Below are 14,179 nucleotides of genomic sequence, written 5' to 3'. Positions count from 1 at the left end.
TCTCACTTGTTGTGATGGTATTATACTATATTGGCTTTTTTGAGTTTTAGCCAATTCGAAGTGGTGCTAGTATTTTGGGAGAAGATTCTTTTGGAGTCAGGACGTTGCACTTCAGCGGTCCATTGCAGACCATACCTGTGTGAAGGTTTATGAGCACATATTCAAGGCTATTTGAATTTTAACTTCTGGTACGGGAATTGCACGCATGTGGATTATTTAAAAGATGTTATATATTTAATGCACTATGTTGGCGCCCCTTTCTCTTTTTGTATTTTATATATATATATATATATATATATATATATATATATATATATATATATAAAGAGTAAAACAGATTTTTGTATTAGAATTTACAATGTTATTTCTGTGAAGTCCCTGTATTTCTATTTTATCTTAAAAATGTATTTAACACACATTTATAACCCAGTTTCAAATATATTAACTGGGGTTTTATATATTTGAGGTATATTTTAAGCACAAATGCCCAGAGCAAGGGTGGTTCTGTGTCTGTGAGAGCAGATTGCTTGATGACTTCCAGGGAGATTGTTTGGAAAAAAATACTTTTTCATCATGTTTACCACAAAAACAATTGTGTGCTCACATATCACCATTACCCTACTTCCAAGTTCCTGCCCACACTTTTTTTTTATATATATTATTTTATTCTGTGGAGAATTATATGTGTCATGTGTACTAGATATGATTTGAAAATAGTATTCTTTACAATTTTAAACAACATTGTAAAAGTGTAATTAGTACTTGGTGCCATATATAATACAATAAGTGCAGGACCCTGTGGTTGCTGATGATGGCAGGAGTCCTCACATATTAAAATGAAAAGAAGAACTCAGCGAAAATTACCATCTACTAAACATATGAAACAGACATTGGTTTGGGATTTCATGTGAGGTGTCAAAGTGTGAATATATGTCCTGGTTTTGTGTCTTTTCAAATGTTAAGTGTTGCTGAGCCTTCTCTTTTGCATTGTATTTAATTAAGTGTCTATCACAATTGTGATAATTATTTAATTGTTATTTGCACTTTAAGGCTCACACACATTAGAATACAGAAAAAGAGGATTTATGTACTTATGTTAAATCCTTTTCTCTGATTCCGTCTGGGGGACACTGCTTACCATGGGTTGTGGAGGGGAGCTCGGGAGTTGGCACCTAGCTAGTTAACTTTAGCACTGCTGACAGACCCCTCCCCTCTACAATCCCCCTGCCTCTTTCTCTTCCTGTCAGTTAATTAAAAAGCCCCAAGGAGAAAAGGCCAATCAACCAAAAGCACACAGAAGAAAAGCAGAAGGGAGGGATCGCAGTGTCCCCCAGTCGGAATCAGAGAAACATATTTAACGTAAGTACATAAATCCTCTTTTCCCTTTCATCCAGTCTGGGGGACACTGCTTACCATGGGGACGTTCTAAAGCAGCCCCCTAAGGGTGGGACCACTCTGAAAGCCCCGCTCGTAGAGCACTACGAGCGAAATTTGCATCCACAGATGCAAATACATTAAACTGATAACATTTTGTAAAGGTGTGGACAGAGGACTAGGTGGCTGCCCTGCAAAGCTGGTCTGCAGAAGGCCCACTTCTCGCTACCAAAGACGCCCCCACCGCCCGGGTGGAATGGGCCTTAAATCTCTCTGACACAGGATGGTTAGCCTTGATGTAACCTGAGTAATTGTTGCCCTAATCTATCTCGCAATTCACTGCTTAGAGGCTGGCCATCCTCTATGAGAATCAATAAGGACAAACAGAAACACGTTACACCGAATTTGGGAAGTTCTCTAACATATAAGAGGAGAGCCCTAACCACATATAATATATATCCGTATACACCTGATCAGACAGGTGTATACGGAAGCTGTCCAAAATACTGGAACCACCGTTTTCTGGCTCAAAAGAAAAGCTGAAACACCCTTCGGAACAAAGGAAGGGAGAGTTCTGAATACCGCTCCGTCCTTATGTAGCATCAATTATGTTGTCGACAGGACAGAGATCCCAACTCTGAACTTTTACGAGCGGAAGCAATGGCTTAGAGAAACATATCCATGCAGGTTAGAGACCTAATCTGTCGAAAGTAAGGATTTAAAGAAAACCCTGTAAGCATATGAAGCACCAGGAAAAGATCCAATGTTGCTGTAGGAGAAGTGAAAGGAGGCTAGATATGCAAGACCTCCTGAAGAAACGTCCTGATGTCTGGCATATCTACTAACTTCAGGTGGAAGAAACTGAAATATTGAAACCTATACCTTTAAGGAGCCTAAGCAGAGACCTGCCTCAAGACAATCCTGAAGAAAAGGCCAGAATTCGGATAAGACGAAAAGAGGACGCATGACAAGACCTATTGTCACACCCTGTGACATAGGCTCGCCAAATGCGACGATATATGCGAGCCGAACAGGCTTACAAGCTCATAGCAGAGTGTTCACTACACTGGGGGAAAAAACCCCTAGCCCTTGAGAGCCTGGCTACAACAGCCATGCGGTTAAAATTAGCCGAGGTAAATCCTGGTGATGAAAAGGACCCCGAAGGAGAAGATCTTGTCAGTGCAGAAGACAAAGTTCTTGCCCTACTGTCATAAAGATCATGTACACGTACCACACTCGCCACGGCCGTGCAGGTGCTATCAGAATTACCGACAGACCACCTTGCCTCACTCGTCTGAGTACTCAAGGAAATATAGAAATTGCGCAAAACCTGGGAAACTTCCTGATGTGTATGGAGGCCATGATATCTATATCCGGTAGACCCCACCTCTGAACCAGAGACTGAAAAGCTTCCGGATGGAGGGACTACTCCCCTGGCATCATCGCATTACGACTGAAATAATCGGCCTCCCAGCTCTTTATTTCTGAAATGCACCCAGCCGAGATTGCTGGAACACACTGTTCCGCCCAAGCGAATATCTGAGCCGATACCCGCATTGCCGTTGCTCTTCTCGTTCCTCCTTGTCTGTTGACCTATGTCACAGCCATGGCATGACGGACTGAACTCTGAGAAGATGACCCTGGAGAAAGGTTCGGGCCCCCCGAAGGGCCAAAAGGATTGCCTTCAACTCTAATAAGTTGATGGATAGAGAGGACTCCTGGACTGACCCTGGAGCCGGAGATGAAGGAATACCGTCCCAACCCTTCAGGCTGGTGTCTGTGAATTTCTCGCATCCGGAGACAGAGAAACTTCTGGCGCTCCAAATGTAGGTGGGATCCCGACCCTCCTGTGAAGAGGTCCCACTACAAGCACCGGGAATAAGCACGACCGAAGGGGACCGTTTCGAAGGAGACCAACATCTTCCCTTGGAGACGCATGCACAAGTGTATTGAAGGACTGGGAGAGGACAAGACCGCGCTGTATCATCTGAACCGACCTGATCTTCTCTTCTGGCAGAAACACTTTCTGCTGTTTGGTGTCCATGCCGAGTCCCAGGAAGATCCTGCGTTGGCACGGAATCACCTGGGATTTCCTTGAGTGTATTAAACACTTATGGCTCTTGAGGAAAGCTATGTGAAGGACATGTGCTGTTGCAAGCAAATCTCTGAGGCGGATCTTATGAGAAGATCGTCTAAGTAAGGCACGCCCTGAACTCCCCTTGAATGAAGACAAGCTGCCATTACCCACATTATCGTTCCTCCTTGTGAAAAACCCCTGGAGCCAAGGAGAGGTCGAAGGGAAGAGCCCTAAACTGATAGTGAAAGGCCCCCACTCTGAATCTCAGGAGAAACCGATGACCATTCCAGACAGGAGCGGGTATGCGCTCTTTATGTCTATGGAGGCCATAAACTGATTTCCTTCCAATCCATTTATTACAGACCCCAGGGACTCCATCCAAATTTTACGCACTTTTAAGTGCATATTTAAGTCTTTAGATTTAAGATGGGTCGAAAGGAACCGTACGGCTTCTTGACAAGAAAAAGGCTTTTCCCTTTCTGGATTACTGGGACCCTGCAAATAACTCATGCTGAAAGAAGAGAGGAGATCCAATTTTGTATTACCCTCCTACTTTGTGGAACTCGAGCTAGCAGGGTTACAAAGAGACCATGCAGAACAGGACCCAAGAGATCTATCCTGTATCTCCTAGTTATACTGCCCCGAACCCAGGGATCCTGAGAAGACGCTGTCCATTGTTCTAGAAAAGAGACAGGCGCCCCCCCCCTTCTCGCCACCTCCTGGTGGGAAGAATGGCAGTCAGGGTGCAGGCTTCTCCTGAACCTTGGAGGCCCATGAAGCTGAGAAGGAGGGTCTACCTCTGACTGTGAAGCTTCTAGAATTTGAGTGGTCTGACACAGGATGACTGGCCCCTAGAAAAGGAGGTCCCCCAAAAGGACTGCCTAAAGGAGCTGAAACGCGGGAGATGGGCTCTACCCACATTCACTGGCAAAATAAGGTGTTTTCCTGGCACCCGTTTACTGAGAAATCAAACTCTGTAATTCCGGCCCGAACTAACCTGATGCTGAAAAAGGAATGGTTTCTAGGGATTTCGTAGATTCCGAATCAGGCTTCCAGGATCTCAGCCATAAGATTCGTCTTGCTGATATATTCAAAGCCTGAATAGAGGAAGACACAGACGCTGTTCTCTGAGCTGCCTCTTTTAAAATGTAAAGGTCAGGGAAGCAATTATGAGTTCTGCAAGGCCTCAGCCAGCTGCTCTGCCCATGCTTCCATGGCTCTAGGGACCCTAGCCGAAGCAAATGTGGGTCTAAAGGAAGAACCCGCTGCTACAATATAGATTTTTTCTGAGCTTCAATTCTGCGGTTAGTCTGTTCTGCAGTGTTGCAGTGTCCAGGACTGGCAAGGTAGCATGGGGGGCTATACGGGCTACAGGAGTATCCACCCTAGGGATTCCTTCCCCGTGAGACAGATCTTCTTCCTGTAATGGATATAAGGAAGAGAATCTTCTGGAATAGAAACCTTTAAATCAGGTTGTTTCTATATTCCCTCAGCAACATTGTGCAATTCCACCAAAGGAGGAAAACGAATAACCTTTCTTCTGGCCTTCTTAACGAGACTTCTGTTTAAAGGACTAGGATCCTCTGACTCTGGGAGGTCCAAGGCTTGCCTTACCGTTAATAGCAATCATCAATGGCCTGATATCTGGCGTTTTTTTCTTGATTAGACACGTGAACCTGATCAGGATTAAATTTTGTTTCCCCTTCCTCAGAAAAGGATTTGCGGATCTACCCTACTAAAAGGGGCCAAATATGGGGACTTAGAAACTGGTCTAGCTTGTCGAGACATGTGTCTGGTCTGTTATGAAAAAGAGAAGGGCCTGCTACAGCCGTTCCCCGCAGCAGGACCCCCCACTTTATCCAATATAGAATCAAGTGTTGCTGAGCTTGTCAATAACTAAGTAGATTTAGTGAGAAGCTGAGCTAAAGAGTAAACTGACTGTGGTAAGTAAACCTTGCATTTATAACAGGTAAAATATTTTTTCATAGGACCTTTTCCTTAATCTAACATTTGACAAAGGAAAGCGTCACAAGCACACCATTGACTTGAAGGAGACAGAGAGAAAAAACAAGTAATCAACTAATCTACAGTTGCACTTGTTCCTTTAAATAAACAATGTTATTTGTGTTTTGGCAAGCAAGAGTACTATAATATTACCCATACTAGCCCCACTTTGTCAGTAAAGCAATATAGTTTTTATAAATGCTTAATAATAAAAAAGAATACTTAGCCAAAAGGCTAACAGGAGAGAAGTCCACCAGCCATGTCCTGATGCTTGCTCCCACAAGGCAGTCTCTGTTCCCAGGCTTCTTCTTATCCTCCAGAAGACTGGAATACTGCCCGTAAATTGAAGAGCAGGGGAGTTCTATATAATTTTAACTCCCCCTCTTCCATATTCTGTCTCCTTTTTTTTTATTTTTTTTTATAAAAATAAATAATAATTAGCAGATTAATGGAGACCTCTAAAAGATTGAGGTCTCCTGCAGCGGTTCTAACCCTGATGCCCCCTCCTATTACTGAGGGGGGATCTTAGTATAGCCCTTAATTTGATCTATCATCTTTTTTTTTTTTTTTTTTTTAAGGAATCTATGTCCAGCAGAGTAATGGAGACCTCTAAATTCGAGGTCTCCTGCAGCAGTGGGACCCCTATGCCCCCTCCTATGTCTGAGGGGGATCTTGGTCTGCCCCCTTTTTTAGTTAGTAATTTTCCCGGGCTCCGTTGTAAAATTAAAGATGGCGCCCGGCTGATTATCCAATAACCGGAGCTCTATGCCGCAGTGGCAGTGCTGGTTACCGGGGAGGCTGTAAGAGTGACAGTGGTCTGTAAAGACCGCTTGTCTCTCTAATTTGGACACTATAAAACTCTGCCAGTGAGAGCCCTCGGCTCTCATCTGACCGAGCAGTGTCTTGCTGCTGCAGAGGGAGTGTGTTCTCTATGGTAGAACACACTCCCAGCTCTGCTTCCAAAATAAAAGTCCTGTAACAAAGTAGAAGTTAGATAAAGAAAATTAAATTTAAAATCATATAAAATCAATAAAATAAAATCTATAAAACACTAGCATAAAAAAAAGCAGCCCAACTCCTTTGGGCACCTAGAAAAAACTGACAGGAAGAGGAAGAGGCAGGGGGATTGTAGAGGGGACGGGTCTGTCAGCAGTGCTAAAGTTAACTAGCTAGGTGCCAACTCCCGAGCTCCCCTCCACAACCCATGGTAAGCAGTGTCCCCCAGACTGGATGAAAGAGAAATACTTGTTATTACTTTTGATTTCACTTATGTTTTATTTTACATACCTGATTCTTTTGTTGTGAAATGAACAGTGTTACTGAACTGGTTCCCGTTTCCAACTTTTGTGTATGCAGATAAGCTGGCTAAGTAGGTCTTAAACGGTTCCAAGGGAGAGAGCTTCCCTTCAGTCTGACCTCCTGATATATTCTGGCAAACAAAAAAATACATTTCCAAATTTAGGGTGCACCCTATTTTATGCTCCTGAAGAAAACCTCAATAAGATTGATATAATTGTTACTAACATCAGTTACTTTAACTATAGTATAAAATAAATTTAAAATGTAATTATTAATTATATGTAAGGGATTTATTTTATTTTATTATATTATAGTGGCATACATTTAAAAGGCATACTTGTGGCACTACAAGTGGCAGTATGTACTTGTGGCCATGTGTGCAAAAGTATGTTCTTTAAATGGTGTCCAGATCTGGAAATATTAAGTGGTGCCACATCAGAAAAAAAATATTATTGCCCCAATGATAATGAAATAGTAAGCCACTAGAATATAATAAACAAATCTCTTACATATAATCATTAGTGAGATTTAGCCTACTAATTTATTTATAAAATAATCTGGCTCCCGCAAAATAATTAATAATAATTTGTGCCCCTCTAAACAAGAAATCATGATTCCACTGTTAGGAACTCCCAAGTCAGTACAGTGAACTCGGAAACTACTCTGAAGGCCAGGTGTTCGCTGGAGCCCCTAGTGGTGGGGACAGACTGGGCTACGGGCCGACCGAGGGTCGAGTAACGTATACTGACTTAAAGGAGTTCCCAGAAGTGGAGTGATTGGTGGACTGTAGTTTAAGAAGAATCCTAGGTCAAAAGGTCACAGGCACAGATGCAATATCCAAGGGCAAGCGAAGGGTCAAACTCACAGGCAGAGAAGCAAAATCCGATTTCCAGGCAAAAGGTCAAGGTCAGAAGAGAAGGGTCACAGGTCCAATAACAAGCAGGGGTCAAAACACGGGTAGTCAAATCGGGTAGTCAAATCCAAGGTAGCAGGAACCAAAACAGATAGCACAAGCAGGCAGCAGGACTGAGGACAGAACGCTATAACCGGCAGGGAGGCTGCAGACCTCACTGCCCTAAATACCACAAGTCACCAATCAGAGCCTAGCTCTGAGTCTCACACAGCCCCCATACAAATTACATTAATCAGCCCACAGGTTGTGTTAAATTGCGCGCATGCGCCCGGCCACTAGTACCGCCTGGACGCAGCGCCAGATTATAAGCGTCGGACCGTTGCCTTGGCAACGGCCGACCAGGAACTGGAAATGACGTCCCGGTCGTCAAGGTGACGGCTGGGACACTAGCGGACCCAGGAAGCGACCCGCGGCTGCTCGTAACAGTACCCCCCCTTGAGGAGGGGTTAAGGAACCCCGACACCCAGGTTTAGTGGGAAATTTCCTGAAAAATTCTTTAATGAGTCTCCCAGCATGGAGACGCCTCCGCGGTATCCAGCATCGCTCCTCAGGGCCATAACCCTTCCAGTGTACCAGGAACTGAACTTGGCCTTGGACCCTCCTTGAGTCAAGGATTCTTTCAATGACATATTCCTGGTCTCCATTCACATCCAAAGGCAGAGGCCTGCTAGAGGAAGGCTGACTGAATCTGCTGGGAGCAGCGACTTTCTTCAGAAGCAAACAATGGAATGTCGAGGGTATTTTTAAAGACGGTGGGAGTTTCAGCCTGAAAGCCACTGGATTTATCTTTTTCTCAATTGAAAATGGTCCAATGTATCGGGGCCCCAGTTTCTTGCAAGGTTGCCTCAACTTGATGTTCCGTGTGGACAACCAAACCCGATCTCCCACCTTCAGAGAACATGGCACACGATGGTGATCAGCGAAAGCCTTGGATTTTTGCGAGGCTTGACCCAGTGCAGAGTGCACCTTTTTCCAGATAGCTCTCAACCTGGCCGTAAAAGCAGGTGTTCCAGAATCCCCACTGGGTACAGCAGTAGAGAAAGAGTTAGACTTCGGGTGAAATCCAAGGTTGCAGAAGAACGGAGATGTGTGTATTGTGGAATGGCAGGAATTGTTGTAAGGGCAAGAGAGAGGACCAGTTATCATGAAATTTTGAAACATAGATGCGTAAAAACTATTCCAAGGACTGGTTGGTTCTTTCTGTCTGTCCATTCGACTGCGGGTGATACGCTGAGGACAGACTGATACTGATCCCGATGGACTTACAAAAAGATCTCCAAAATCGTGCAATAAACTGAGATCCTCGGTCCGAGACAATGTCTTCAGGAAGACCATGGAGACGAAAGATATGGGTCAGAAAAAAGGTAGCCAAGGTCCTGGCATCCGGTAGTTTGGGTAAGGATATAAAATGTGCCATCTTACTGAATCGGTCCACGACTACCCAAATGGTGTTATGGCCTGCAGATACTGGAAGGTCAACAATAAAATCCATCGAAAGATGGGACCAAGGTCTACTTGGAGCAGGCAAGGGTAGCAGTAGACCAGAAGGACGGTTTCTAGCAGATTTGTTTCTAGCACACTCAGGACAGGCACGAACGTAAGTCTCCACATCATCCGATAAGGTGGGCCACCAAAGCCAGCGAGAAAGGATTTCGATAGTCCTACGAATTCCCGGATGACCAGCAGAGCGGTTGTTGTGACCCTCTATGAGGACAGGTTTCCTTAGATGAACCGAGACAAATAACTTGTTGAGAGGTGTCTGAACGGGAGCAATTTTCTGGAAGTGTTGGATAGTGGCTCCCAGATCCTGGGTGAGTCCGAGATGAATTGAAGTGGAAGGAATAATAGACTGCGAGTCAGGAGACTGAGGATGATGAGCCAAAAAACTTCGGGACAAAGAATCAGCCTTAATATTTTTTGCACCTGGACGAAATGTGATGATGAACCTAAATCTGGTGAAGAAAAGGACCCAGCGAGCCTGCCTGGGATTCAGAGTTTTTGCAGTCTGAATATATTGGAGGTTTTTATGGTCTGTGAAGATGGTAATGGTGTGTGCAGCTCCCTCCAACCAATGTCGCCATTCCTCCAATGCCAACTTAATGGCCAATAATTCACGGTTTCCGACGTCATAATTACATTCCGCTGGCAGAAATTTTCTCGAGAAAAATGCACAAGGATGTAGCTTTTTACTCTGTGGGTCTTTCTGAGAGAGAATGGCACCAGCACCGACATCCGAAGCGTCCACCTCCACAATAAACGGAAGTCCTGGGTCAGGGTGTCTAAGGACTGGAGCGGAAATGAAGGCAGCTTTGAGAGCTGAAAAACTTGCCAGTGCTTCTGCGGACCACTCCGCTGGGTTTGCTCCTTTTCGAGTGAGGGCAGTGATAGGAGCCACTAACGAGGAGAATGAGGCAATAAACCTTCGGTAATAATTGGCGAAGCCAAGGAATCTTTGGATCGCCTTCAAGTTAGTAGGTAGGACCCAATCCTGAATTGCCTGCACCTTGGCGGGATCCATAGCGAATCCTGATGAGGAGATGATATAACCCAGGAATGCCACTGTGGACACCTCAAATTCGCATTTCTCCCGTTTTGCGTACAGATGATGTTCTCGTAATCTCAATAAAACCTGGCGGACGTGCTGACGATGCTGAGATAAGGATTCAGAATAAATTAAGATGTCATCCAAATAAACAACAACTGTTTTTCCCAAGAACTCACGTAATACATCGTTAATCAGGTCCTGAAAGACTGCCGGAGCGTTGCACAAACCGAATGGCATTACGAGATATTCGTAATGTCCCGAGTGGGTATTAAAGGCAATCTTCCACTCATCCCCCTTCTTGATTCGGATAAGATTGTAGGCCCCTTGGAGGTCAATCTTAGAGAATACAGTAGCTGTTTTCAGTTGATCGAACAGGACAGAGATCAAGGGTAAAGGATACATGTTCTTAATCGTGATGCTATTCAGTCCACGGAAATCGATGCAAGGCCTCAGGCTGCCATCTTTTTTGGAAACGAAAAAACAACCTGCGCCTACCAGAGACTTAGAAGGGCGGGTGAACCCTTTCTTCAGGTTTTCTTTTACGTATAATTCCATGGCCTGGGTTTCAAAAAGGGATAGTGAATATAAACGCCCTTTGGGCAACTTAGAACCGGGTACCAATTCAATTGCGCAGTCGTATTCCCGGTGTGGTGGAAGTGAATAAGCTTTCTTCTTGCAAAAGACATCACTGAAGTCCTGGTAGGGTACCGGCAACAATTCTGGACTAGGCTGTACAACTCTAAGAGGCAGGGTCAAGCAGGATGTAGAGCACCCGGGACTCCAACGGAAAATCTCCCCTGTTTCCCAATCAATAAGGGGGTTATGACTGCGAAGCCAGGGATACCCCAATATCAAAGGAGCAGAGGGACAAGTGATAAGATAGAAGGAGAGCTCCTCCGTATGAAGGACTCCTACAGACAACCGAACCATTGGAGTCCTAGCGAGAATCCTTCCCCCAGGCAAGGGGTTACCATCTAAACCACATGTGGTGATGCTTGATCCTAACCTGATATGTGGAATATCAAGCGTCTGAGCCAAATGTATATCCAGAAAATTACCAGCCGCACCACTGTTAAGAAAAGCTTTCAGGTCCATGGATCTCTCACGGAAAGTTAGACGTCCAGGGACTAATAAAGAATTGTCTGAAGAGGCGAGCGCACCTCTTCACCTGCACTTAGGCTTTGGAGTTTCCCGGCTTGCTGGGACATGAACAAACTAAGTGGCCTGGTTGACCACAATACATACACAAGCCTAGTGAGCGTCTTCTGGAGCGTTCCTCCGGAGGCAAATGATAAGCGCCCAACTGCATGGGTTCAGAGGAATCGGGCGAAGTGTTATCAAGTTTAGCGAAAACGCCCATAGGAGCAGAGGACTCCCGTTCAGCCTTCCTCTCTCTGATCCGACGATCAATTTTTATAACAAGTTGCATCAAATTCTCCAGCGTATCGGATATCGTATACTGGACCAACGAATCCTTAATCTGCTCAGTGAGTCCTAAGCGAAATTGACTTCGCAATGCTGGATCGTTCCAGGCGCTATCAGTGGACCATCGTCAAAATTCCGCACAATACTCTTCCGCTGAGCGATGTTTTTGCCTCAGCATACGGATATGAGACTCAGCTGAGACTACCCTATCCGGGTCATCATACAATAGCCCCAGAGCTTGGAAAAAGGCATCCACTGACTGTAAGGCTGGACTTGTGGAAGGCAAGGAGAAGGCCCAAGACTGAGGGTCGCCCTGGAGTAAAGAGATGATGATCCCTACCCTCTGTTGTTCGGAATCAGAGGAACGTGGTTTCAGACAAAAGTACAACTTGCAGCTCTCTTTGAAATTACGGAAGGCTGGCCTGCTTCCAGAGAATCGGTCAGGCAAATTCATCTTAGGCTCCGGTGTGTCACCAGCGGGAACTTGCTGGAGCTGCCGGTCTCTGGAAGCCCCTTCTTGGACTGCCAGGCACTGGGATAAATTCTGCACCACTTGGGAAACCGCCTGTATCTGGTTGGCCAGAATCTGGGCTGGGGACAGATTCGACTCCTCTCCATCCATGGCTGTATGATACCAATCTTCCTTGGCCGGTTATAATGTTAGGAACTCCCAAGTCAGTACAGTGAAACTCGGGAACTACTCAGAAGGCCAGGTGTTCGCTGGAGCCCCTAGTGGTGGGGACAGATTGGGCTGCGGGCCGACCGAGGGTCGAGTAACGTATACTGACTTAAAGGAGTTCCCAGAAGTGGAGTGATTGGTGGACTGTAGTTTAAGAAGAATCCTAGGTCAAAAGGTCACAGGCACAGATGCAATATCCAAGGGCAAGCGAAGGGTCAAACTCACAGGCAGAGAAGCAAAATCCAATTTCCAGGCAAAAGGTCAAGGTCAGAAGAGAAGGGTCACAGGTCCAATAACAAGCAGGGGTCAAAACACGGGTAGTCAAATCCAAGGTAGCAGGAACCAAAACAGATAGCACAAGCAGGCAGCAGGACTGAGGACAGAACGCTATAACCGGCAGTGAGGCTGCAGACCTCACTGCCCTAAATACCACAAGCCACCAATCAGAGCCTAGCTCTGAGTGTCACACAGCTCCCATACAAATTACATTAATCAGCCCACAGGCTGTGTTAAATTGCGCGCATGCGCCCGGCCACTAGTACCGCCGGGACGCAGCGCCAGATTATAAGCGTCGGACCGTTGCCTTGGCAACGGCCGACCAGGAACTGGAAATGACGTCCCGGTCGTCAAGGTGACGGCCGGGACACTAGCGGACCCAGGAAGCGAGCCGCGGCGGCTCGTAACATCCACTCATAATTAAAACTTGTATTGTTCCTCATGCTATGTTAACATTGACCAGCAGTGTAAAAGGGATGTGTTTGCTAATCTCGACTATCCAAAGCAGCATACTGAATCTGGCGATTTTCACATCAATCTCGGGCGAGTTTGCAAAATCACAACCTCATACATATGGCAACTTGTACTGCTAAGAGCGGCAAAACATCGGGACTATGACTTCTAACGATTTTTTGGAATGGGGTTTTTTCGAAAAAATTCCTTTACTGGTGATTTTCTATCAACTCGCACTTTGATATATCGGCGAGTTTAAACTTGCCCGAGAAAATCGCGGGAAATGCCAAATTGCAGCTTGATACATTTACCCCCTAGACTGTAAACTGTACTGGGGCAGGGACTGATGGAAATGATTGAACATTCTCTGTAATATAGATACACTGATCTCTGTGAATGTCTTACTATACCCACTATACTCAGTTTACACTTCTCACTATACACCAGCTTTAAGGCATGATAGTACTTACCTGAAAAAATATGGCCTGAGTGCTATTTTCCACAATCCTAAAGCTGTACATATGCACTATGCCATTAGGCCTTAGACTTGGGTTCCATTGTAACCAGGCAGAATTATCACTTGCATTGATAAAAGTTAAGTTCTGAGGAGGTGCTGATGGCTCTGCAAAAAATAGAAAGTGTCTGAATTATATACAGTGTGACTAAGAATACAATACTACACCCACAATACTATGACCATTTCCCATTCGTGAATAAACAGTGACATTCTCATTTTACAATCCAGAATTTTCCACTTTTTCCACTAGCCCTCCAATCCTTAAATGCATTTCAATGACCCCTGTATTTTACCTTTCCTCTCATTTAATGTTTTCCTGATACAATAGTTATTGTACTGTCACTGTACCATACAGTAGCTGTTTCTTGTGTATTACTGTTATTTTCCCTATAGTAAATGTTTTAGTACTGCTACTAGTGTATTTATGAATACAGTGTATATATATAGCATATCCAGGACTGGATCCGATTGTTCAGTTATGGATAAACTAGATTTTGTTTCTCAACATTTTATTTTACTGTACAAATGTGGTTTGTCCATGAGACTCCACCAAGTGTACACATTTTATATGCTGAAACAAACTGTTTAGCCCAATAAACCACTATGATCTATGATAC

At 44.8% G+C, this 14,179-nt stretch overlaps 1 protein-coding gene across 3 annotated transcripts in view; it reads right to left on the bottom strand.

Annotated features, from left to right (window-relative positions):
* PTPRQ (protein tyrosine phosphatase receptor type Q) overlaps nucleotides 1–14,179 on the bottom strand; it is a 357,175-nt gene that overhangs the window by 110,159 nt on the left and 232,837 nt on the right. For all 3 annotated transcript variants that reach the window (XM_075209348.1, XM_075209349.1, XM_075209350.1), the window contains exons 42-43: nucleotides 13,516–13,667; nucleotides 6,743–6,884 (exon numbers count right to left, since the gene is read on the bottom strand). In XM_075209348.1, the coding sequence (XP_075065449.1) occupies nucleotides 6,743–6,884; nucleotides 13,516–13,667 (294 nt within the window). The remainder of the gene's footprint in view (nucleotides 1–6,742; nucleotides 6,885–13,515; nucleotides 13,668–14,179) is intronic.

Source organism: Mixophyes fleayi, chromosome 4, assembly GCF_038048845.1.
Source record: "Mixophyes fleayi isolate aMixFle1 chromosome 4, aMixFle1.hap1, whole genome shotgun sequence".
Lineage (NCBI taxonomy): Eukaryota > Metazoa > Chordata > Amphibia > Anura > Limnodynastidae > Mixophyes > Mixophyes fleayi.
This window is presented reverse-complemented; position numbering and strand designations above follow the sequence as displayed.